The following is a 25,318-nucleotide window of genomic DNA, read 5'->3' as shown; positions in this document are numbered from 1 at the left end:
ACTCAATTCAGACAAAGTCTGAAATGTAGAGTAACAAACTCTTGTACAACGTAACCATGTTAAGTCCTTCATTTAAAAAAAAGAACAGCATGAACCCACAGCCCTAGTCATTACTACATCCTGTCATTCCCTGACATTTAGGATTTTAGCTAACATGAAAATAACGGTACCGTTAAGGCGTCCACAGATCATTCTCCACCAAAATTAATTGTTATATTTACAGAATTCAAGACTACCTTGCTAAAAAAATAAAATCAGCATCCTTGTATTTTATTTCATACTTATATTAAAAAGAAACAACTTTAGCAAAACAGATTATTTCTTTCTTACAGTACCGCATCACAAGTTTGCGATAAAAATGCACTTTATATAACTTTTTCGTGTATACATACAAAACAAAGTAATTTTACATTAAAACATGCAAGCATGAGATAACCTAAATTATTTTACTTTTATGGGGAATTAAAAGAAGTTCCTTGTGTGGCATTCATCCTATATTTTTGGACGCAAATCCAGCCGTAAAATGCACAGAAGAAATGAAAAGGGAAAGGGAAAAGAGGAAAGGAAAACAGCGGATTCCAAAACTGTCTAACCTCATTCCTCTGGAGCTGAAAGAAGTTGTTCAGATAGCTGGAATTTAAAGAGGAGCCCAGGTCAGCAGCGGGAGGCTTGGTGTAGCTCAGTTCCGGATGGGAAGAGTTCGATTCTGGTCTGAACGCATCAAATGCACTGGTCTGATGGGTGTCTTGTAAAGAGAGATATACCCAGTTTAAAAGCTGTGCAGGTTGGTACACGTTGGCACTGGTGTCTATAGCAGACATCAAACTCATCTTTAAAACGGAAATGTTGGTTTTTTTCGGTTCTCCGCTGTTTTAGGTAAATCACAACTTCTGATTCTAGGTCGTAAGTTCACTTTTTTTCTATTGTGTTACTTTGCGTTTCTCCGCCCGAAAGTATCCTCCTCTGTCTTTCTCCTTCTTCTTCTTCACCCCGCAGGCTCCTTCTGGGATCTAAGTCCCTTAGTTCACGATTATGCAAAAGGCATAGCTTTACGTTGTCAGTATAAAAAGTTGAAGCCGCAGGCGGCGGTCCGCTATCTTTATTTGCACTGGAGCCTCAAGGAACTCATTGCATATTCGGGGGAAACCGGAGTGCGTCATGCTACGAGCGGCGAATAGGGATCCTCTGCTCCTGGTAATTCGTCTATCATCTGGTAATAGGACACCGCTTTGAATATTAACTCTCATTCCCCCCCCACTAAAACGAGCATCGTCATTGGTTTCATCGGTGAATATTTATGAGAACAGCTGAGCAGGACGGAACAGCAATGGCTGCGATACGGGGTCTGACAGCTTTGTAATTTGCAGAACAGTTGAAAGTTGAATATCATAGATAGGCCTACTGCTTAAATATTTCAGGGGCTCTTCGTTTACTGCGTGCTAACGCATTAGGCATTGAGATTTATAATCTAAAGCGATTTTGTGAATAAATGCGACCGGTTCTCTACCTCAAATGTGAAAGATAACGTGTATTTTTGGTCATGATCTTGCTGAAATTATATTTTCTAATTATTGATCATTTTGAGATACGTAATAACGTCTTAAAAGTATTGTAGTTAAACTAAAAGTGTCATTCTGTTAATGTTCACACATGGGATTGTGGAATGTGGGAGCTCATGAATTTCACTGATTAGCCTCAAGGAGAAGAGAAACAAATGGCATTGTTTATTCAACAAGGAATGGTTCCCAGGCTATTCCGTATCCTTCCATGTCGCAGGGACCGAAATCACAACGTTGTACTATTATATTTGAACCAACGTATAAGAAATACGGAGTCAGTTGGTTCTTTGCCATATTAATGCAAAACTGCATATCAGCCAAAAAAGTTATTTTCTGAGTGAGGGGGGGGTGGGGGGTGGCAAGGATATGTGTTTTGGCAATATTACACAATAATGCATAGTAACGACTGGACTAATAATCAAAAGTCCACTCTCCACTTATTATCAAAACATAAATGCAATGAATATTAATATTATTTATGTGTATTCCCCATTAACTTCCTTCAAGACAAATACCAAACAATTCTGCAATCATTTTGCTTACTAACCTAAAATTGTTAGAATTGCTTGAAATAAGGGCTGACATTAATATAGTCAGTCTTTCCTGATTTTCGTGGCCTCGATGTCATCTATACAATCCATAGCAATGTTACCTCTGCCTTTCGTACATGACAAACTGAACCTTCCCAAGGTTCTTCCCACCACTGCTGGCTCACATGGTATCCATGGCACGACACTGTTTTCTAATGCTCCTGCATGTTACTGGTGTTATGCACAATATCTACCATGAGTCACACTTTTCCAGTACCTATTGTCCAGAACTTGTTTGCCCAGTACTTTATGTCTTGTCCAACTATTTGTTGAGTCCTGCACTCCACTCGGTCTGGAACGCAGTCGGTACTTTGTTGCCTAGTGCTACATGTTTGGTCCAGTACCTTATTGTTTACACTTCATATTAATGCATCACCCATGCCCAGTGCAATCCTGCTATATCTAGCATCTAGTATAATATCCTGACTCCTGCATCTCTCCAATCGTGAATGTAACTCTTGTCTTTTGTGTAAAGGCTTTACTTATAGTATTGCACTTTGATATGGTGTGTGGCTCTGTGGATTATGGATTTTTTCTTGTGACTGGAAGAACAATTGTATCACAGTTGGGCCCTTGAGATAGGCCCTGCACTCTGACTGTAAGTTTCCCTTTCACCTTTATGTGTGTCTCATAGGAGAGTTAAGATGTCAAAACCAAAGAATTTATATGCACACATGTCAAATAAACGTATCAGTATCATTACTTCACCATATGTATGGCCTATGTGTGCATTAACAGAAGCCACTACTAAATTCTGTTAAAACGGTGTACACTTGCACTACAGTGTAAACTCATTGATGTTCATAGGGGATTTTTGTCTGCAGTGGTGTTATTATTTGTTTAGTGTTAATTTTTGTCGTTCATATTTGTTGTATTTATTGGAAATAGTTAGAAGGAAGCACCCAAGTAAAAAATTAATTGCACTACATGCGGCAATAAAACCTGAAATTACTTTCAATGAGAGATAGAGAATATCTGCAAGCATATGAGCAATGCTTTCCTGTAGTACAGTTGAGGAGCAGTCTTATAGTATGTGTGTCATGATGCACATGTTTCATAGTGCTACAGGTCTGCAGAATGGCCTTGGCTGAAAATCAGCACCGTGAGTGTCGAGCACCAGGACCCAATTCTCACCAAGACTTCCCCCAGTGAGTCTTTTACTTTGATGTCAGAAGTGCATAAAACAGACCTGCCTTTGGCAATCCTACAGGCAGGGTGTAGGTCTCATGCTCTCCGCCTGGCAGTCGTCATTGGGCCAGACCTAAGCTCAGGACGAGGTCCGTCTGTAGCTCGGCAGGGGAAGGGGAGAGGATTTTGCCTGTTGGTTATGCAGCTAGGACTGCCACTTAAAGAAGAGATAGGTTCAGTTATTTTAGCGTAGACTGGCTAGCTTACTTTTGCAGATTTCTGCTGATGGGCTGGTTCCACTACTGGCCCACAGACATGCGCAGATTTTTATATAATCTGTTTGAGACTAAAAGAGAGGCTTTATCTTTCTGACACGTTTTACCACTCTGGGCAGAGCTGGAGAGTCAGGGCCAGAAAGTTAAAATCCAGACCAAGGTTTTGTTTTAACCAACCAGTTTCATATTCTGTGACTATACTCAATTGGTTGGTTGAAACAAAATTTTGGTCTGGACTTTTACTTTCTGGACCTAAACTACCCACCGTGAGCAATCACTAATCAGTGACTGAATGTTACCCAAATCCAGTAGTAGAATACATATAACTTCAAAACCTATAGTTGGTGTAAATATTTTGTGTTGTCAAACACCTAGTAGTTCAAATCACTGCTGGTTACTCGATTGGTTTCCATTGGGTTAAAAATGCAACTCTGATATTAATCCTTGAAACACTGGCTATGTCTCTAGGTGATTTTTTTTTCATGCCATGTAATCCTTGAATGTTCCAATTAAGAAAGGATGAACTGAAGCATTTGTCACATAAAGTATAGACAAACTATTGACAATAATTGTGTGCAATATATCAATTATAATAGGTCTACTGAATTTTCAGATGAGGAGTCTGACATGATAGAGGTTTGATCTGTGTATGATCTAGAAGTAATAACATCTGTGTGTCATTTTTACTGTAAGTAGTGATTGGCAGAGTTGTGTTCGAGGGTCCCAAGACATGTTCTGTGACCTGCATCAGCAACGATGCTGGAAGAGATGGAGAAACACACAGGAATGTGAGAACGGAGGTTGCCAGTAACAGCAGGCAGTGCAGCAGTTAAAGACACAAAGGTACAATGTGGAGGTTGCTGGCTCAAACCCCAAGAGGAACCCTGCTGTAGCGTTATTCAGTGAACTTCTTTACCAGAATTCTTTGGTCAAATAGTATGCTGTATAGATGAGTTAACTTGTAAGTTTATTTGGGGAAAAAAATGGTTAAATAATAAAGTAGGCACAATCACAAGGTGGATGATGCAATGTTATTTGTATGATGATACATTCAATAAACTAAGTTTTTGTGTTTTGAATAGAAATATTAACATTTAGTTTAATTTTAGTAAAGACTTTGTGTGTGATTGCGCAACTGCTTGTTTAAATTCTTCTAATTCCATTTCCAAAGGCCAAACTGTTATTGTTCCACATGTAAATGATTGTGGATCCTCTGACCACTTCTGGCAGTATTTCAGTTGTCTTTTTCCTGCTGGAGTCATGTGCTTCGTAGACTGAGAACTAGCATTTAAAACATGTGAACTGAGTTCTGTCAGAAAACATGAGTATGTTTTCAAATGTGGGCCAATATAATTAACATTTTTATTTAATTTTCCAAGGACGTCTGACCTTGTTGAATTATTGTGCACCTAATCTGTGATTTATTCTTCCTCTTCCTAAGTTTTCATTGTTGATCTAAGCATTGTGTATTTGTGATGTTTTCACGTCTTTTAATATACAACTGTCCATGTAGTATTTTTATTTGAATTTCGATGTACTGAACTCAAGCGAGGCTTGTGTTCTGCATCCATGTGCCTATTTTTTCCCCAAGAACAAGTCAAGGCCTTCATTTTTGGGTTTTTGATGTATTGAGTTTTTTCCATTTACATTTATATGAATCCATCCATCCTGCATTATCCACTTACCCAGTCACAACGATGCTGGAACCTACCCCACCCTGAAAGAGATGCCAGTCCATTGCAGGGCATAACTGACCCACTATGGGCAGTTTAGACACTGATTAACCTAACCACATGCCTTTGGGCTGTGGGAGAACATGTAATCTCTGTAAATGAAGAGCCAGGGAAAATCAGGAATGAAAGCCAAAGCCCCGTAGTGCTAACCAATCAGACAGACTTCCCCTGTCAGGCTTTTCTTAATTTTTGCCAGAACAATTTGTTTTCTTGGAGTATTTTGAGTGTTTAACTGTATATACTCTTTGTGACACTTAAGCGCTTTATCGCAAATGTAGTAGTTTCATATCTTTTCCAATTTTATAAATGTATATAAATATATATATATATAATGACCCAAAAAGCCACATAAACAGATACATAGCTGGATATTCAACAAAACTGTCTTTCAGGAAGTAGATGAACCGCAAGGTTAAGCCATCATTTTTATGGCAATGGTGAAATGTTGCTGAGAAAAACTTGCACCTACATCTGTCCCCCAGGTGATGGCATCCTTGCGCACCCACAGCTGAATTGCATTAGAAAGTAAGACGTGTTTTCTGATATTTGCTGTTATCATTTTAGCTACTAAATAGCTGTACCCAAGGCTTAAGGAGCCCTGACGCGTCCCATTTTCACAGAAATGTCCAGATTCACCACTATTGTGCAAAGTTTACTTCACGTTACGTTTTCCTTGAAAGCAATCATTTTGTTGTCGTTTTTACATTTTCCAATATCAGAATAATGAAAAGATTTATTGAATATAAATCTAATGTTTGCATCACTTAACTGATCTGTAGTATCTGTACATTTGTCACCATAGACAAACATGCTGAGTAACGATTCACACATATTGGCCACTACACCATCTCCCTGCGTGGAAGTATATTGTGGAAACCCTCGAATACAGGGGTGGGAAAAGCAAACCACACGTACAGAAAAAGAGGGAAAGGGAGACGCCCACTGCGGGAACATCCCCGGAGGTCTGTCATCACCATACCGAAGTATTTTAATAGTTAAATCAAAATGTCACATAGTAGCACATAATATGCATGTAGCCTATTCATGGAGTGTTAAAAATTGTTGTAAATGTGCAGAGATGTTTGTGATCAGACGCCGGTTGGAGCCGCTTTAGCTCGGTTTTAGCGGGCGGTAGTGGAAGCCGATGTGGTCGCCGGCTACAGTCCATCCGAGCCCGACACGGACTGCGCTCAGCTCCGCGGTTTTTCCTCACCGCCATTGCATCGCGCCATTATTAGCCCGTCTGTGGATTGCCCGATGACCGGCAAATTCTTTCCGTCGTTCCCCTTTCTTACAAAAATTCACAGTTAACTACGGTGGTCAAAAGAACATTTTAATAAAACGCAAAAAATTAAGTTTACATACATAGACCACAAATCCAAATTTAACTAAGCTAGTCAGCACGAAACCTTTCCCTTCGATTATTTAGACATGCTGGCTAAAATAAACCCGTTCACGTGTCGCGACTAATAACTAACAAGATTAGTCCCAAACTCCTAAATAACTTTAGTGGTTTAATTTGATCATTTCTTTATAAAAGTTACGTCCAGCCGCCCGGCATGATAAACAAACAGTGGTATACTTGAATACGCTGTCCGGCGTATACTGCCCCTAGTGGTCTGGAGTTCTTCCTACTGGAAAAACGGCCAGCCGCGAAGTGCGGAACGCTTGAGGAAAACAAATAATAATAATAATAATAATAAAAAATAATAATAAACTGAAGAACGAGAACGACAAAACACAGGTGGAAATGTCTTGCATTAAACTTTAACATTAAACAGTGAAGTGTTTTGCGTTTTCGTAATGTACTGTATTTTTGACCGTATTTAACACTAGGCGCCGCCCACTTCTGCGAAACCTTAAAAGCGTAACGTGTCAACCGTGGATCAGTTGAAGAGAAGGATGGGCAACACGCCCTTACTGCCTTTCAACCGACCCATGAATGAGTCCATCCACCCACATCTACACATCCGTATGACTCAGTTAATATGTATGCATACGTGTGCGTGTGTGTATGTGTGTGTGTATATATATATATATATATATATATATATATATATATAAACGACTTATCGTTAATAAGGTTGTGCATAATAGGCTCGGGACCCCCCGCAACCCTGAATAGGGCAAGAGGTTACAGAAAATAAATGGATGGAAATTTGTGCAGAATAGACAGGGCACTGGCCATTACATGTAAAATAAGACGCTGTAATTGGCGTCAGGCGGTTACTAATTGCCCAGACTGTGAGTCATACAGAGGGTGGGGCAATTACCGGGCGAAGTGTTATGGGGGGGGCAGGGGTTTGCAGAAGTTAAATAAGCTGACCAAGAAACCCAAACCTTTACTGCTCTTAAAGAGATATCTGCATGTTATATCACAACTACATAGTATGACTTGGAGTTTCATAAAATAATTTCACTAAAATACAGAAGCCAAATTATTCTGTACGGGTTGCTGACCTTGTCAGACTGGTTCGGGCTGGTTACTGTAAGTGAATTCAAACATACACGCACAACGAATTCCAGTTTAATATTCTTCGATCTTTCTGGTTTGAATGTGTTTGACAGATTTGCTTTACTAGATTTGTCCAAGTGTTGCCGTAATAAAACAGGCCCGTTTTAGTAGCAGCAAAGACTTATGCTGGGGCCAACTTGATTTATTATTTTTTTGCATTTCGTGGCAGATAAGTGACGTGTTTGCCACAAGTTACTGTGGACCATTGTGTAACATTTTGAGCGTTTTAGTCACTTCGTCCGTAATACATTATTTGTGCAGAACAGAAATAACAAAAGAGACCCACCCACCACATTAGTTAGATTCCAGGCTTCTCTTCCTGGATCTTTCGCCCGGAAGAATCTGACTCGGTGTCTCCTTTTTGCTGTTCTCTGCAAAGCAGTGTCTAAGATTGCATTCTGCTTTTCACAGGAAAACTTTTGCATTTCACACAGTAAGTAATGTATGATCTCATATTAGGGGTGTGTTTTTCCACTTTTAATGGATTTCCCCCCCCGTTTTTCATTTTAATTACCCATTATTTGCGAAATAAACTTTGCTCCGGTGGCTTTTCCATAATTTAGTTATCGGCCACATTTTACAGTACGGTATCAGAAATATTGTCTCTCCTGATTCGATTTTACCTCTGAAACGTAGTTATTTGTCGTATTGTCGTTATTCTACTCTTTGCTGTAAGCCGCCATTTTATAAGCTGTTTGCATCGGAAATCGCAGTATTTTAAAAATTGTCTTGAAGTAATCTTATTAACCCTACGCAAACAAGTTTCTTGCTGAAGTTTCGGATACTAGGCATGTTATTAATGCACACTGGGGTGTACTATGAAATGCTTTAACTTGGTGTCACGTGTCCTTGCATTTACATTTTTAGTATATTGATGGCTGTGTAGTGTAGAGCCTCTAGTAGATTTCAAGCGTTGTGATCTTCACAATAAATGATCCGCATTTTGCTATATGATTGCTCTATGTTTTGTGTCTTGTAAGGGGTGGAAATTTTGTATGCATAGTAAGGTACAAAAAACTACTTGTCTTTCTACGTTTTAGAAAATGAGTTATCCAGGATACCCCTCTCAGCCTGGTGGCTACCCTCCCCAAGCTGGTGGGTACCCACCTCAGCCAGGAGGCTATCCCCAACAACCAGGTCCTTATCCTCCTCAAGGAGGTGGCTACCCTGGCCAACCCGGGGGCTACCCTGGCCAACCCGGGGGCTACCCTGGCCAACCCGGGGGCTACCCTGGCCAACCCGGAGGTTACCCTGGTCAGCCTGGGGGCTACCCACAACAACCCGGGGGTTACCCTGGTCAGCCTGGGGGCTACCCACAACAACCCGGGGGTTACCCTGGTCAGCCTGGGGGCTACCCACAACAACCAGGTGGAGCTGGGGGCTATCCCTCCATGCCTCCTGCAGGTCAGTTGGTAAAACCTGCAAATATGTTTTTTTTGTGTGTGTGTGTGTGTGTGTGTGTGTGTGTGTGTGTACATAGCGCATACAACAGTGAGAGTTTGTAGTTTGTATTTCCAGAAGAAATTCTAATCCAGTTCTTGTAAAACCAGTCTGTCAGCTACAACATTACACCTTCAAAACTGTAACACGTACTTAAAAACTTCCAATTTAAATAGTATAATACTTAACAAGTGTGAAATACAGCCCAGTAGTGCAGTGGTTCTCAAACCCGTCCTCGGAGACCCCCAGGCAGTCCACAGTTTTGCTCCCACCCGGTTCCCAGGGAGTTGGGAACTGGTTTGAGAACCTGCACTAGAAGCCTAGTCTGGTTTTGAGGCTTGCATTCACATTGTCATGGTTTGTTTCTGTGTAAATGAGAGATAAGCTCTTGGAATATGGATAATATCTCATAGCAAAGCTTCTTCAACTTTCTTAGTTGCCTTTATTTACTTTTTTTTTGTGAAGTCATATCCCCGTTAAGAATTAAACTTTGAAGATGTGATTTGCAGTTAATGAACTTAACTGTACAACTTTCTACTTTTTTCCAGGAGGTAACAGTCCATGGGGAGCTGGACCTGGCTTTGGGATGGTAATTTTGACCATAGTTAGCTACGCATTTTTAGGACACGATAAAATTTTCAAATCCTCTGTTGCTTCACTTTGCTATGCATGCACTGTCAAGAATACAGGAAAATCATAAATTATTAACACACCTAGCTTTCCTTGTATTTGTGACCTGAATACTAAAAGAAATTTAGGGATGTTGGTGCAATGATATAGCTTATTATATAGATGTACTGTTAAAAATCCACCATGTTTTCCACTTATGGTGTTACAGGTTGTGGCTTCTGAACTTGGATAGATATTTTTAGTTGAGGAGTAATGAATACTTGCTACCCGAAGCTTTATAGCCCTGAGTTCACTGTCTATATATATTTTTGAACCTTAAACAACTTACAATACAACTTAAAATACAGGCCATTGCAGGCATTGTTTTACACATTGAAATTTATAGCGAAGTAATGAAGAACTAAAAAGGATGTTGAGGTGTTCCAGTACATTCTAGATTTTGTAAGTTACATCAATGGTGAAATAATGTTTTTGCAAGGTTTGTTGTGATGCAAGAATCCTTTTTATGAAGGGAAAAAATTGCAGTTGTTTTTAGGAAACTGGAGATGGAAAAGCCACAACAAATGAATACCATGAGCAGCAATGTTCCGGTTCTTTGATCTCCTCACTAGCCACAGAAGTTTCCAAGACAGGGACTGGAGATCCAAGTTTTATTTAGCAAAATACTGAGCAGGAAAACAGCACTAATGCACATGCCTAATCTGAGATCGGCGTGTTCATTTCTCCCTAGCCAGGAGGGGGCATGCCTCAGGGAATGGGATACCCAGGTGGCCCACCTGCAGGTCAGCCTACACCGGGGTACCCAGGAGCTCCTGCACCAAATCCGTCCATGCCAGGCTATGGGGGAGGTGTTCCAGCCGGCCCAGCAGTGAATGTGAGGACAGAACCATCTATTTAGGCTTGGCGTTACTTTTTGGTGACACTCGAACATGTGGAATAATATTTTATAAGCTGCTTACAAAAGGCATATATGCACGCATGACTGCTCACATTTACTTTCTGAAAAGGTATGTTGTTTCACGTGTCTCAATAGAAGGGATTTCGGGGGACGGTAAAAGATTTCCCCGGGGCTGATCCCTTGAAGGATGTAGAAGTGCTCCGGAAAGCGATGAAGGGTTTTGGTGAGTGATCGCGCTCCACTTAAATCATCATTGTTAGAATTGTCAGCTTAAGGTGTACCCTAAACCAGGTGCCCTGCTGGGTGCCCCGGAGTGACTTAGACTGGTTGGTTGTTTCACTTCCCGTCACTCTACAGCGGGCCAGGTTTGAGCAAACGACACGCCCTTCTCAGTGCTCGCCAACACACCCTGTAAAGTAGAAACGGTGGGTAACTGGCAAAGCAAGCACTGGTTCCAGTCCTTACCTCTTCCAAACTAGTGTGGATATTTTGGGTTGAGTAGGGGGTCCTGTCACGGGTTGGCCATTCCAGATTAGAAGGAAGGGGTTTGTGATTACAAATGTGCTTGAGTATGATTAAGTAAACAGTTTTTATTTTTGAAAATTAAACAGGCACAGATGAGAAGGCAATCATAGAGCTTCTTGGAAATCGATCCAACAAGCAACGTGTGCCAATGGTTATGGCCTACAAAACAACGTATGGGAAGGTATGGCCCAAGTTAATACTGATGAGAACTGGCAAGCATTAGGCAAATAGCTCTGGGGAAAAAATAAGAGACCACAGCAAAATTTTTGCTTCACTCATTTCTCAATTTATGGCTGTGTGTTTGTGAATAATATAATTTATTTTATTTTATTTTTTTTGTAAATCCCAACCTGGCTCTTCTCTATTTCTCATTAATGATGGGCTTCTTCCTTGCTTTTTGGGACTTGAGTCCTGCTTCTAGGAGCCTGATATGAACTGTCCTAGCAGTGCACTTCACACCTGCATTTAATGTTTCCCATTCCTTTTGACGGTCAATTGATGTCATCTTCCAATTCATGAGAAACTGTCAGATAAGTTTCTGCTCATCTCTGGCATGAGAAGCCTAGCCTTTTTTTCCAGCAGAACCAGGATTAAACCAGGATTTAAAAATACAGATTAGATTGGTCTCTTAATTTTTCCGGAGTTGTATGTAATTGCTGTTAGTGTGAGTTAGTAGGGTCACAGTTTGAAATAGTCTGAGTTATGCTTTGCTTCTTTTTGACAGGATTTGATATCCGATTTGAAGTCCGAGCTTTCGGGTAACTTTGAGAAGCTTGTCCTAGCCATGATGATGTCACCCGCACATTATGATGCGTATGAGCTCAGACAAGCCATGAAGGTAAATCTGGTCATGTGATCTACATAAGTAAAGGAAGACTGGCTGCTGAATGCACATTCGGGACTGTGAATCTAATAGCAGAATGGGAGGGTTATGGGAACTGTAACTGGGAAATGCTGAAAGTTTTCTACAGAAAGAATTGGGTTGAAATGTCCAATTGTGACAGGGAGCGGGTACTGATGAAGCATGCCTGATTGAGATCCTGGCGTCTCGTTCCAACGCTGAGATTCGAGAGATTAATCAGATTTTTAAAAGTGGTAAGTTTTTCAAGAGACGAGAGACAAATCTGGTAAGGCTAGTCTTTTTAAGAAATAATAATTTAAATAGTAATTTAATGAACAAAGGATAAAGTGCTTCTATTTGACTCGCTTTAAGCTGTTGCAAAAAAATGACCTCTGCTCCAAAGCCCTATTTTAGACTTTTTAATATTTCCTAGTAATGATCAGTGTATCTTACAGGTTGCTGTAACGCATAAATAACTGATGACCATTTTGTCATCTGAATGAGATTAGTGTTAGGGTTGTATTATGTATATGATTTTGTTTCTGGTTATTTTGCATGGTTGATTATGCAAATCACATACATCCTGGTTTTCCTGCGTGCTCATGATCTTCTCGGTTTCAGAGTATAAGAAGACACTGGAGGACACTATTAAAAGTGATACCTCGGGACACTTCGGAAGGCTTTTAATCTCACTTTCACAGGTAAGTGGGTTGATTCCTCTTGACCCCTCATTGATTTAATAACTTTTGTATTTGTATTTTGTATTTGGACATAAATTGAAGGCTGTGTGTATTTGGTCAGTTGAAAAAGAATCTAAATAGTTGGAAGTCAATTTGTCCATTACCAGTGGAGGAAAAAAAATGTATGGACAATAATGCAGAAGCCATATCATCGATATACACATTAATATCTGGTGTATATGTATAGTGCAGATATCTTGTCCTATATCTGTGGTTGTGGTTCTTAGTTTATTATCTCAATTTATCTACCATGTATGTTTTTTTTTTTTTTTTGGTAAATGTTTACCTGAGGCTTTATGCAAAGATGGTAGACAAGGTTCCAATTTGCAGAGAATGAGCAGCATCAAATTTCACATGACGACAAAAAAATTAACTGGGTTTTCAAGTGATATGATTGGACATGGAGAATGAGACATTGAGTTGTTATTTGGTGAATAGTAGGGACAACACAAGGATTATTTCTCCAGGAGATGTCACTGCAAAGTAAGAAGTGGTACACTATGATTACATAATGCTGTTTATTTTTCCTCTTTGAAGGGTAATCGTGATGAGAGGGAGACTGTGGACATATCTTTAGCCAAACAGGATGCTCAGGTAAGCATGCTTGGAATTACATTAAGACAAAAATAAATAGAGCTACGTATTCTAACAACTTTAAAATCTCCAAAACCAAGATGGCGGCATTACAGTCCCTGCTAGTGAAATGGTGCTGTTTGTATTATTTGCTTCTTGCTTATGTGTATTAATCCTTGTGTCCATCCTATACATGGATGACGTGACACTAAACCCTACAGGATTTGACCTGACAATCCTAAGCGTCAAGATGTTTGTTAGAAGCAGCTGCCACTGTGCTCTCACATTAAGGACAGAAGTGTCCTCCGCTCATATCTGCGTTTGATTTATCAGAAACTTTATGCTGCTGGAGAAAACAAAGTGGGCACTGATGAGTCTCAATTCAATGCCATCCTGTGTGCTAGAAGCAAACCGCACCTGAGAGCAGGTGAGCAGGAACAGGAACCGAAATGTCAGCACCTGGTCATCTTCTTCCTGCAATTGTGCATTCAGAGATTTTTAATAATCTGTATCACCTTGGAAAAGAAATAAACTATTTCTTTATAATCTAAAATGAGCACACTTTTGTTCACCCTTGTATGATAATATTATTAATTGGTAGGACGGGATATCATACTATGAGGCTGAGTTTAAAATAAAAATGTGAAAAAAGGAATCATAGCGTGGGCGTTCCTACCCAGAAGACCCTCAGACCATGCAGTATGGTATCATGTCAACAACGATGATGCAGGAGGAGGATGGTGATGTTGATGAAAGTGTGTTTGTAAGTACAGTGCAGGCTTTGTCATTCCTTGGCTTCTGCTTGTAGTTTTCCAGGAGTACCAGCAGATGTGCGGCAGAGAAATAGAGAAAAGTATTTGCAGGGAGATGTCTGGGCATCTGGAGGATGGCATGGTAGCTGTGGGTACGTTGCTTCAGGCTAATTATGCTACTTAGCATCTTGTTGAAAACTCCAGTGCTAGTAATTATCTTCTCCAAGACATAGCTTGCAAACATTTGTTTATTGACTGATATGTGTTCAACTTTGACACGATTATAAACTATAAATCTTTTTTTGATAATGTAACATGCAACACCAAAAAATGTTTTTCTTATTTATGTCTTGGCAAAATGTCATTGCTTGCCATAATGGCAGTTTTCATGTTGGATGGTGATTTTTATTTGTATTTTCTTTTATACCCTGTTTATCGGAATACTGTTTTTAAAATCGTTGCCTCCAGGCCATGGGATGGTGTCACTGGTGCTCATATTGAGATGTGACTGGTGTTCATCATGCATAAGTCTCCATTTAGAAATAGGTTTCATCGTCTTATGCTGTAATTTATTTTCTGAAGGTTCCATATTTTTATAAAACATGGAGGCTAAAATTTAGTATTAAAGGTACACTGTCAGTCAGGTCATTCATGGGTCTTTTGTCTGTTGTGCATTTACGTGCACCACTGTGACTCAACATACCTTTGCTGCAATGTAATTAAAAACAGGGGTGAACGATCTCGGCAGTTGTTGACAATGCACAATACACTGCTCGTGCTACACTGGAGAATCCTTTTTTTTATGGCATTCAAACTGCCTTTTGGTGTTTCTCCTTTTCCATATATCCTTTTTTTTAACACTGAATAGCGCCTGCAAAGTAAGCAAATTTTACACTGCATAATATGTTCTGTGTTTCAGTGAAATGCATTAAGAACACGCCTGTCTTCTTCGCCGAGAGGCTTTACAAGGCTATGGCGGTAATGTTGCATTTGTTTTACCAGCACCTGTAATTCTTAACACAGAATAACATCTGTGTAAAATTACTACTACCTGTTACTACATGATGGGGCAGCATGGTGGTGCAGTGGTTGTCCCTGTTGCCTCATACCTCTGGGACCAGGGTCCGAGTCTCTGCCATGGGTCCATGTGTGTGACGTTTGCATGTCCTCCCCGAGTCGTTATGGGGTTTCTTCGGTTTACTCCAGTTCCCCCCCCCATAGTCCAAAAACATGCTGAAGTTAATTGGAGTTGCCAGATTGACCCTAGGTGTGAATGGTGCGTGAGTGTGCCATTCGATGGGTCGGATGCCCCGTCCTGGGTTATTCCCTCCTCTGTGCCCCATAGCCTCTGGGATAGGCTCTGGACCCCCTGCTACCCTGACAAGGACAAGTGGCTACAGAAAATGGATGGATGTTACAATACTGTTGGCATGCACTTGCAGTTGTACCTTATTAATGCTGTAAAACTCTACATTAAAATGAGCACTGACCTGAAGGTGTCATGCAGTTAGATGCATTTTCACCTGTGCTGCTTTCACAGGGGGCTGGGACAAAGGACCATAACCTGATCCGGATCATGGTGACTCGCTCAGAGGTCGACATGCTAGACATTCGTCAGGAGTATTTGCGGGCCTATGGAAAATCCCTGTATACGCACATCAGCGTGAGTACAGCTCCTGTCCTCCTTGCAGTTTCGGTGGGGGGGGGAATATATATATATATTGAATTTTTAAACTCCCAGTGTCGTCCTTTATTAAATGGAGATTGTCTGAATATATACTAAACCTTCATGAACAGCAACAGTAAACTAATTCTGTATTAATAATGGTGATTTAAGCAGGATAGAAATTTTGAGAGTAGATTCGTATCTGTTCATATGAGAACTTGATGACTGAATTTGCCTTCTGTCTGAATGTGGCGATGACGTAATTATCAGAAACACTACAGTCAGAGTCTGATGGGGGGGGGGAAATGACATTCTTTCTCTTTGTGACATCATAGGGGGATACATCTGGGGATTACCAGAAGCTGCTGTTGAAGTTGTGTGGAGGAAATGACTGAGGGCATTTGGAGACACTTCCTGATTTTTCTGAAGGGACAGGAGGGTCTGCCGCTTTTTGAATAAAGAAATGTAGTCATTTAATGGCACCCAGAATACTAATAATATGTAACTCTGCATGTATTTTCACTTCATGGTGCGTTTTACTGCTAAAGTAAATGTTATTGCAAAGTAGATACACATTTTTCTATATTATATGCAATTAAAAACTATGAACTAATTTTGGGGGTATATAATCTGAAAGGCATTAACATTTTTGTGTGATCTGTCGGCTAAATTCTTTTCTTTTATTACAAGCTTGCTTTTCTGAATATCTGTGTAAGATAATTTCTATTCTATCTCAGCAGTGCTCAGTATTATCATACAAAAGAGCTATACTGTTAACGTTATTGGGTATATGCAGCTTAGGAACGTATTGAATGGCAACATAAAAGTGAGCTCCTGACCATGAAGCTGTCCTCAGAACATTATCAGGGCTTGAAATAAATGGCAAGATATCTCTGCATTATTTGACCTGTTTGTGTTTCTTTTTGTTTTACAGTGGGATGGTTTTGGGGTGTGTGCGTGCGTGCGTGCGTGCGCGCGTGTGAGCATGCATGTGAAATGCGTGCCCTGCAGGAGAGAGGGGTGCAGGGTCTTGTGCCCTGTAATTTCTTTGTCACACTCTGAATGTGTCAGTAGTTAAGAAAAAATGGATGGACACAGGAATATATTGAATATATTAATGTGTTCGTATATTGTGTCTATTACAATGATATAAATTCCAACAAAATCTAATTTGCACATTTTTTCTATATTGATACGCCTCATGTTGACTGCTGAAAGAACAAAATTATGTTCCAATACACCACTTGTGTAATTTCTTTGACAATTTTAAGCAATTCTTTAAATAGTTTTACTGCCAGTAGGGGGCAGTTTGAAACCATTTAATTGTAAACAAATAGTGTCTCCACTTCTCAAGATACAGGTGGTTTACATTTTCATGTATTAATTTACAAGTCAGTTATTTCAAGCGGGGGAAATGCTGATAATGGAATCAATAGGCGCGACTGAATTTAATGCAGGGCTATATGCAAACGCAGCCCGGTGTAGTAATGCTATGCTGCCTAGAAGAATAGACAAAAACAATGAAATCCCGGTAAGGTTTTTGTGCTTTAAAAAGTAATGAACTCTTTGTCCTATGGGTTGTGGGTAGTGGTACTTACTGAAGGGGTGAGGATGAAAAGATACTGTCTTGATTTCCTGCTTTTCTACCTGCCAGTGAGAGTCATTCACAGAGACGACGGCGCCTTCGGTGGCTTTTGAGAAGTTCGCTGGATTATTAGGTGATGTACTGCTGGTGGCCCCGCGTGCCGCAAGGCGAGGACAGGTGACACATTAATGCGTCTGGTTGCCAAGGCGCGCGGTGTGTCCTCCACCCATGATTCACTTCACGAAGAGAGAGGCTCCAGCCCCATTGAAGGCAGGAATCCTGTGTATAGTCCCTATGCTGACCTATTTTGAAATTTTAGTGCATGGCTACGGGGTGTGACACAGCCTACTGTTAGGGTGGGGCTCGGGAGCGGCCTAGCTCCTCTGGTGATGAAGCGTCTTTTCAGAAAGAACACCTGGCAACCGTGTGTGCGTGCACGCATCTCTATGACTTGATACTTATGGGAAATAGCATCATTTTGAAACTTAAACTATTCACGTGCCGTCCTGTCACTTAAAACTATACCCCAAATCATCTTGATATTTAATGTTGCTTATCATTGTAGTGAATTGTTCAGCTTGTTTTTTTTCCATTATATATGCACCATAGAGCTCTTGGATACGTCTTAATTTGTGTTGAGAACTTGAGAGACTTGTTAGACTCTAGGCATTTTCAAAGTTACGTACATAACGTTAATCTTGGTCATTCACATTAATCACTGGTTCTTCAATTTCACCAATGAAATGGCAGAGAAATTTACACTAGCTATTGCTGCGTTTTGGGAAACGCAAAAATGATGTCCAGGATCCAACACTGGGGAAAAAAAATCATACGCAACATTATGCAACTCAAGCGATCCCTTTCGTGGCACTGTGTCGATATTTTCATTTCTTGTGGTAGAATAGATATAGATTGGAGAATAAACAATAGATATATCTGTGACCTTGGGCCTGAGCCAAGATATGAGTGTTTGATGCTGTCTGAGACGAGGTCGATATATATGCATGTATGATTTTACAGCTGGGGTTAAAGTACAGATCCTTCTTACATCCTGCCTATGTTCACACATTTTCCTTTTCGTTAGGATGTGATCACAACAGCCCAATAGATATCTTCTCTCAACCTAATGAGAATAAAGATAGAATAAAGAGCAGCAGAAAGTGTACTAGCAAACGTCAATAAACAACTAATGTGCATTAAACGCCCCAGATTATTTTCAAAAATGCTGTTTTGTGCTATATTCTATTTCCTTATTGATTTTGTGTGCCGTGTACATGTGTAGGGCCGTTCCATCCAAACCTGTGTAACATTGCATCCAATTTGTTGTGAACACTGAAAGATAATGCAACTGGAAGTGGGAGTATTTTTAGCTAGGAACCATTCTGGTACAAATTCGTTATGCTATGCAATCTATTGCTGGATCATCATTGTGTTAACTGCCTCGCTATCCAAAACTAGTGCATTAGCGTTGTGCACAGAGATTAGCCTGTCACAAGAAATTTGGGTCCAGCCACCTAAATGACTCATCACAATGACTGTGTGTCCCTCTAAATATTGTACCAATTACTTTCTGGTTTAATTCTGGCCATTTGTAGCTGGAACTGTAAGCTATATCCATACCAGTGCAGGAAATATTGCTCTGCTGTTCATCTCAGCACACTGCGCTGCGTGGATGAATTTGCAAATTTGGCATGCTGCCCCGAGATGGGCGAGCATCTTGTCCCAGGGCCTGCGCTTTCATGTCGAGCTGACTGCTGCCGCAGAAATCAGGCCACGAGCCATACTTGCTCTGACATTGCTTTGATACCATGTCTCAATCACAGGAACAGCACAGAAGCGAAGGATGGGTTTAGTCTGAGTGGTGCCACGGTCACTATGTTGCACACTCTATTCTTATCTGGGCATTTGCGTGTGTGTTTTGTAATTTTTTATAATTTTTTTTTTTGGTGCAACGCAGAAACATCTCAGAAATCGTTTGCTTTTCCCATATGGTCGTATCTTATCTCAGCGGGGTGCAGATCTGTGGGTTAGAACCTGTGCCCAGGTGTGAAACTCTTGGCCAGTAAAGTAATCATATCACGACTGGGCCCTTCAGGAAAGCCTTTAAACCACCCCCCCCCCCCACAAAAAAAAAATGTTCCAGGGGCGCTACATAAATGGCTGACCCTGCGCTCTGACATCACGCTTCTCTCTCACCTGTTTGTGTGTGCATCTAGTTAGAATTAGAATTTAGTGATCAGTGGTCATTGTCAACACACCACAGCATGCAGCAACGAAATGTGTCCCCTGCATTTGACCCATATGTGACTTTCGTGACATAGCAGGGGGCAGCTAATTCAGCACCCAGGGAGCAGTGCTTGGGGGTGGTACCTTGCTCAGGGTACCTCAGTGGTGCCTTGCTGGTCGGGGATTCAAACCTGCAGTCTTTCAATTACAAGTGTGCTTCCCTAACTATCAAGCCACCACTGCCCATAAGAGCATGCCCAGAGAGCATGTTGGAGTATGTGGAAACCCATGACCTCCAGTGTGTACAGCACTTGTAAAATGGCAAGTAAAAGTAGTTCCATGTTTCATATGCAAAAAAATGCGTGATTTTGCCTAAACAACAGAGAAAGAACTAGAGAGAGTTAGAGTGTTATAATGTGTGGTGGTGATGCGCCTAATTTTTTCCCTATAATAAAAATGCCATTTTCCATTTTCGGGGGTCATCAGGGGATTGTTCTTTAGTTATCGCTAAATGTGCAATTTATTTCAAGATCATCATCTCTGTAGTCTGTGAATCAATACTATTGGTAATAAAAATATAATAAAGATGCGATGACTGTATATCCTTAACATAACCTTGACGAGAAAACCATAGTTGTAATAGCCTATTTACTGTGTTCTGTGCCTAGACTGCCAGCCAGGTTGGAGCTGTCACACTGAGGCCACCCACAGAACACAGATAATGGTGGTACGAATGGTGGTATGCTAGTCTTGTATTTACCACTGTACCTTCGATCCTTTTCCACCCTCTTCTTTGGTGGTGCTGGAATCATATTTTCTGTCATCCATTGGTATGTACCTCCATTACAAAATTCATTACAAGCCCTGAGACTCCCGTTAATATCCCAATTGCTTTTCTGCATTGTTGGTTTTCAAAGTAATGAATATTATAGCAGGCCAATATGTTAACAGGCTCTTCTGCATTTTATTGAAAATAAAAAAAAAATGGCGTGACCCTCGTGCAGTATACCATTCGTATATTTGAAATTTACTGACAGCAATGCAATGAAAATAGATTAATCGATTTACCAGTCAATTTAGCTTAAAAATCCGAGCTACTGGTCCGTCAGCTTTGTAATTTTTAGCGTAAAAGCTGGCTAAGGACGAGAAACCCTTAAAATGGTTCGTGGGAACTGATTCTAATCATGCATTTGCATTTCAAAGTAACCTTCACGCCCCTTTACATTAAAACACAGCCGGGAATCGAGTACGTGTCGCAGTGTAGCTGCGAAAAGATGCGAGCGGTGGCTGTCACAGGTAGCGAATAATGCGGCTTATATAAACGGTTCCCTCTCCCCGTATCTACCGCTTCATTCAAGGCGAAAGCCTTTTCCTCGGCTTGCTGACACGCCGTGGAGCAGTGCCATGGCAGCGGGAGATTTGCTTGCAGCTAAAAATAAAGTTGTATAAAGCGAATGAAAAAACTGGTGCAGCACAAATATTAGATGGAATACCGCAACTAGCGGAGAGGCCGCGGCGCCGCCTTGGCAGCCGGTGAACGGCGGCGGCAGCGCGCGCGCATATTTTTAACATAATGTTTGTTTCGAAACTTTAGGCGTAGATTTCAATGGGTGGGATGGTGGTGCTGCCGAAATTACCGTCGAGTTAGTGAAGTGTTTTTATTGTGATACCTTTGTACCACACTGGAACATCGCCACTCTCCCCGCCCATCATTAAATTAGCCCGTCTATTTGTTTGTTTGCCTGTATCTTTACTGGTGTTCCCCGGTGTGTAAAACTGTAGGCAGGAAAAACACAAAATTAAAATGCAGTTTGAGATACTGATGAGAAATATCACCTTAAGGATGGGTTGTTTCAAGGGATTTTTTTTTGTATATACCTTGTAAATACGATGCAAAAATTTGCATGGCTATCTTTTAATTTGGTGGGTGCTGTATTAATATTCTGAATAGTTTCCATTAATTTCTAGCATCTCTAATGTTATACACATATAGGCCTACTATATATTTGGTGGGTGAGTGACTATTTCAGGTGGAACAGTGCACAATGACCTATAGTCAAGGTTATGTCAGTGAGATCCATTTCATTTCCTGCTAAAGCACAAAAATAAACAGTGGGCCTATATGCTATCCAGTCTGTTGGTGATACTGCATGTGTGTGCATGCTGATCAATAATTCCCTGGGGGACACCAATGACATCGAAATTGATGGTAGACAACGTCACTAGAGTAAGAAACCATAAAACATGCCCAGTGCTGTCAGTAGACCATACCGCAATCATTTCTTAATTAATAACTCGGCGATGAGAGCAAATCAACAACTATTAGCTGGGAAAGCACAAATAACCGAAAATCAGACTGGATAGAATTTCTAATGGTCTACCAGCCTAGACGTTTTTTCCTCCCTTAGTTAACGTTGTTCGTAGGGTCACAACAGCTGTTTATTGTATTGTTTTTGGTGCAATACATCCATGATAGACTGTATCACATGTTTTAATGCACATTTAATGTTCATGCGTAGGTGGGGTTTTCAGTTTCATACTCTAGTTTCATACTCTGGCTGTGTAGTCTGGGTTACCTGGCTGTGTCTTCTGTAGCTTTTCTCATTATACAGGAATGACGTGAAAACTGAAGCTTATTTGATGAAGCTTAAATGAAATTGCATAATATCTGACACAATATCAGATCAGTGGGTTTCCATCTAAACTGAGATGTGACAGTCGCCTTGACAATTATGTGTACCAAGTGAATGGATCAATCACAATTTTTGCTTGTAGTTGTTCATACCTTGCTGTTCATGCTTATAAAGAAAGTCTGGGCACAAGGAATAAATTAAAAGCAAAATAATGTTATCAGAAGTTTCTATTTCATGCTTAATTAATGATCACTAATCAATTATAAAACTTGGCTCATGCATTGGATTGAAGTCCTAAAAAATGTTTTTGAAGTGCTATAAATGTTTTTTTTTGCAGAGTACAGATTTCTTCATAATCTCCTCTGGCCGCAAAGCTGCCATCAAATACTTTTGCTTTTTACACTCTTGTAAATCATCTATAAACACATATGTAAAGTATTTAATTTACTGTGTGAAGTTTTATGTGAAATTGTAAAGGCATAACTCCAAATACATGGTGGTGTGAATAGCAGTGTGGCTTCAGACCCCCAGGGTTGTGGGTTCGAGTCCTGCCTTGGTTCTGAATGTGTAGTTTTGCATGTTCATTCCATGTTCGTGTGGGTTTTCTCTGGGTGCTCCGGTTTCCTACTGTAATTGGGGTGTTCCCAGTGCTGCCTAAGATAGGCTTACAACCGCTGTATACTGGTTAAAATGGATGGAAATACATTCTGTAATTATTACAGTGGCCATCTTTTCAAGTGCATGTTTTACATAAAAATACACTCTTAGGGAAAAAATTGTAAAAATTTGTACCCTTGTAATTGTACCTTTTAAGGCACAGAAATGGACTCTGAAGAACATCCCGAATGTACAACCAACATTATTGTACCATCAATGGTATACAAAAATGTTCCTCGGAGTCCATTGCTGTACCTTTTAAAGCATATATTTACCTACAGCTAAGGGTACAATTGGCAGATCCTTGAGGGTACAGGCCTAGTAACAAGCAAAGGTACAAACTGTTACCCTTTTTTTCTGAGAGTGTAGGTGACAAAAGTAATCTTTTTTGTCTAGAGGGAGAAAAACAGCAATGATGTTTGGAAATTGCTTAGAAATTCTGGTCATTTACTTTATGAGGCTGACTGATTACCTAATGTGCTAAGCTAGTCTGGAAGTTTCTTATGCAAGTTGCTTAGCAGATCCATTGGGTTTGGCATTTAATTCTTGGCTTTTGGGTTTTCCCATCTTGCATCCAGTTTTCCGTAACCACTTTTCCAGTACAGCCTTACGGTGTCATGGGTTTTTCATTTCTCTTTTTATTTTCATTTACTGAAAGTGCTAACATTTTTCAAATCAAGGAGCCAAAGGATGAGCACAGCTAAATACCCCAAATAGCCTAAATAAATGCATGAAAACATTTTATTTTGCAGCAAACACTCTGAGCTGCACATATCATATAAGGCTTTTCTGTTACTCAGTCAAAACAATAAATATTTTGTATACTTGGGCATTTTCTACTTCAAAAATGAATAACAATGTTTCAAGCATATTATTAAATAACTTAGGGAATTCGATATTTTTATCCATACCAATGGAATTTATAATGGTATTGTGTCTCTGACGATCAAATGAAAATAATGGGTGTGTATATGTGGACAAAAGAACATTTTTCATGTTTCCTTTGTTAAAAAGGATATAAGGTATATTGAGGGGAGCTCTCATTACGAAGAATAAGAAGAAAGTAGATTATGTTGATTTGTCTGTGGAACAATCCACAATGAAGACATCTTTTGAACAGAAATGTTAAGGATGGGTAAAATAAAGTAAGTTTTTGATCTTGCATGTGATTATGTATTCTACTTGCGCATTAGCCAGCACTAGACCCAACCACTTAGTGCTGACAACATGTTGTAGGCTGGTCAAAATTTAAGGTTAAGTGTGCTATAACTAGAGTTAAATGGTCTGCATATTACTCTGAATGCTAAATTAGAAACATTTGACTCACAAGGAAAGACAGATGAAGAGGTTAAAGAATGATGATCCAACCATGAAAGTGATTGTTGTTGTTGAATTGCAACTTTAAAGAAAAGCACAACAACAACATCAACAACAACAATAATAATAGAAGAAGAATAAGAAATTACAAAAATAAACTATAACACCAGACTTTGAGAGTGTCATTATTGGCGAATACTGTAACATTCTTGAGAAAAACTGCAGTGCAGTTCAGCGTAGCAGAGCCACAGTGGATCACAGTGTCTGCAGGTTTTTGGGGTTACTTTTTCCGTTAGCATTGGATTTACACTTGGAAACCCCTGCAAAGTTAGAACCTAGCCAAATTTTAGCCTAGCACATCTGGCTCTCTCAGTGGACCCGGGGTCCTCATTGCACATGAAGAGCATCATTTTTATTTTAAGTCATTGTAAGTCTCAGTTATTCAGAAGGGTCTAACCTCTGCTGTTATTATTAAACAAGGTGAGTGAGAGATACTTCTGCATCCAACTGTAGATGTACCTGCATTATTTTCATAAAGACTTGATATGAGGAAGAAATTGTGCCATTAATAGTACTCATTTGTATTCCATATTTATCAGTCAGCCTCATAAAGTAAATGACCAGAATTTCTAAGTCAATGTTGCAACCTTGGTCAATTATAGTCAGTTATAGTGGATATATAAAATGTGTACTAATATATTGGTAACACTTTATTTGAAGGGGCACAAATAGTGTAGTACACTCTTACTTAATGAATTAATTAACCAGAAACGTGTTAGAAAAGTGTTAGTTACATACTGATCCCATGTCCATTCATAATTATGACCGATAGTTAATTTACTGATGAAGGCGCCATAACCAAAATCAAAAATTGCAAAAATGACAGCACAGGCTACCCAAACGTAATACCTATTCATAAGCGCATTTTTTGCTTTTTAATTCAAAACAAAAACCATAATGTCCCTTTATTCTTAGAACACGTACGAATACATACATATTTATGATATTTAAATACTAAATTTGTTCTTGGTGCGT

At 40.0% G+C, this 25,318-nt stretch overlaps 2 protein-coding genes across 2 annotated transcripts in view; one reads left to right on the top strand and one right to left on the bottom strand.

Annotated features, from left to right (window-relative positions):
- Positions 1 to 1,176, bottom strand: part of zcchc24 (zinc finger, CCHC domain containing 24) — a 41,565-nt gene extending 40,389 nt beyond the window's left edge. Inside the window, exon 1 of the mRNA XM_072703900.1 lies at positions 594 to 1,176. Within this exon, the coding sequence (XP_072560001.1) occupies positions 594 to 830 (237 nt within the window). The 5' untranslated portion in view covers positions 831 to 1,176. The remainder of the gene's footprint in view (positions 1 to 593) is intronic.
- A 6,625-nt stretch (positions 1,177 to 7,801) lies between these two features.
- Positions 7,802 to 16,766, top strand: LOC111841958 (annexin A4-like). Its single transcript, XM_023808143.2, has 15 exons — positions 7,802 to 8,233; positions 8,841 to 9,204; positions 9,789 to 9,829; positions 10,601 to 10,744; positions 10,904 to 10,991; positions 11,380 to 11,474; positions 12,018 to 12,131; positions 12,298 to 12,388; positions 12,756 to 12,835; positions 13,412 to 13,468; positions 13,781 to 13,874; positions 14,256 to 14,351; positions 15,119 to 15,177; positions 15,740 to 15,862; positions 16,201 to 16,766. The coding sequence occupies exons 2-15, from the start codon at positions 8,844 to 8,846 to the stop codon at positions 16,258 to 16,260; spliced, it is 1,503 nt and encodes a 500-aa protein (XP_023663911.1). The 5' UTR covers positions 7,802 to 8,233; positions 8,841 to 8,843; the 3' UTR covers positions 16,261 to 16,766.
- The last annotated feature ends 8,552 nt before the right edge of the window (positions 16,767 to 25,318 follow it).

This window comes from Paramormyrops kingsleyae, chromosome 20 (genome assembly GCF_048594095.1).
Source record: "Paramormyrops kingsleyae isolate MSU_618 chromosome 20, PKINGS_0.4, whole genome shotgun sequence".
In the NCBI taxonomy this organism is placed as follows: Eukaryota; Metazoa; Chordata; class Actinopteri; order Osteoglossiformes; family Mormyridae; genus Paramormyrops; species Paramormyrops kingsleyae.
Note: the sequence above shows the minus strand (reverse complement) of the source record. Positions and strands in the feature narration are given on the sequence as shown.

Excerpts from the sequence above, each read along its gene's own strand:
- LOC111841958 (XM_023808143.2), top strand. The coding sequence starts at position 8,844 with ATGAGTTATCCAGGATACCCCTCTCAGCCTGGTGGCTACCCTCCCCAA. Across the intron at positions 13,875-14,255 it reads CAAACCGCACCTGAGAGCAG|TTTTCCAGGAGTACCAGCAG; the intron begins GTGAGCAGGAAC and ends TTCTGCTTGTAG. Across the intron at positions 15,863-16,200 it reads CCCTGTATACGCACATCAGC|GGGGATACATCTGGGGATTA; the intron begins GTGAGTACAGCT and ends GTGACATCATAG.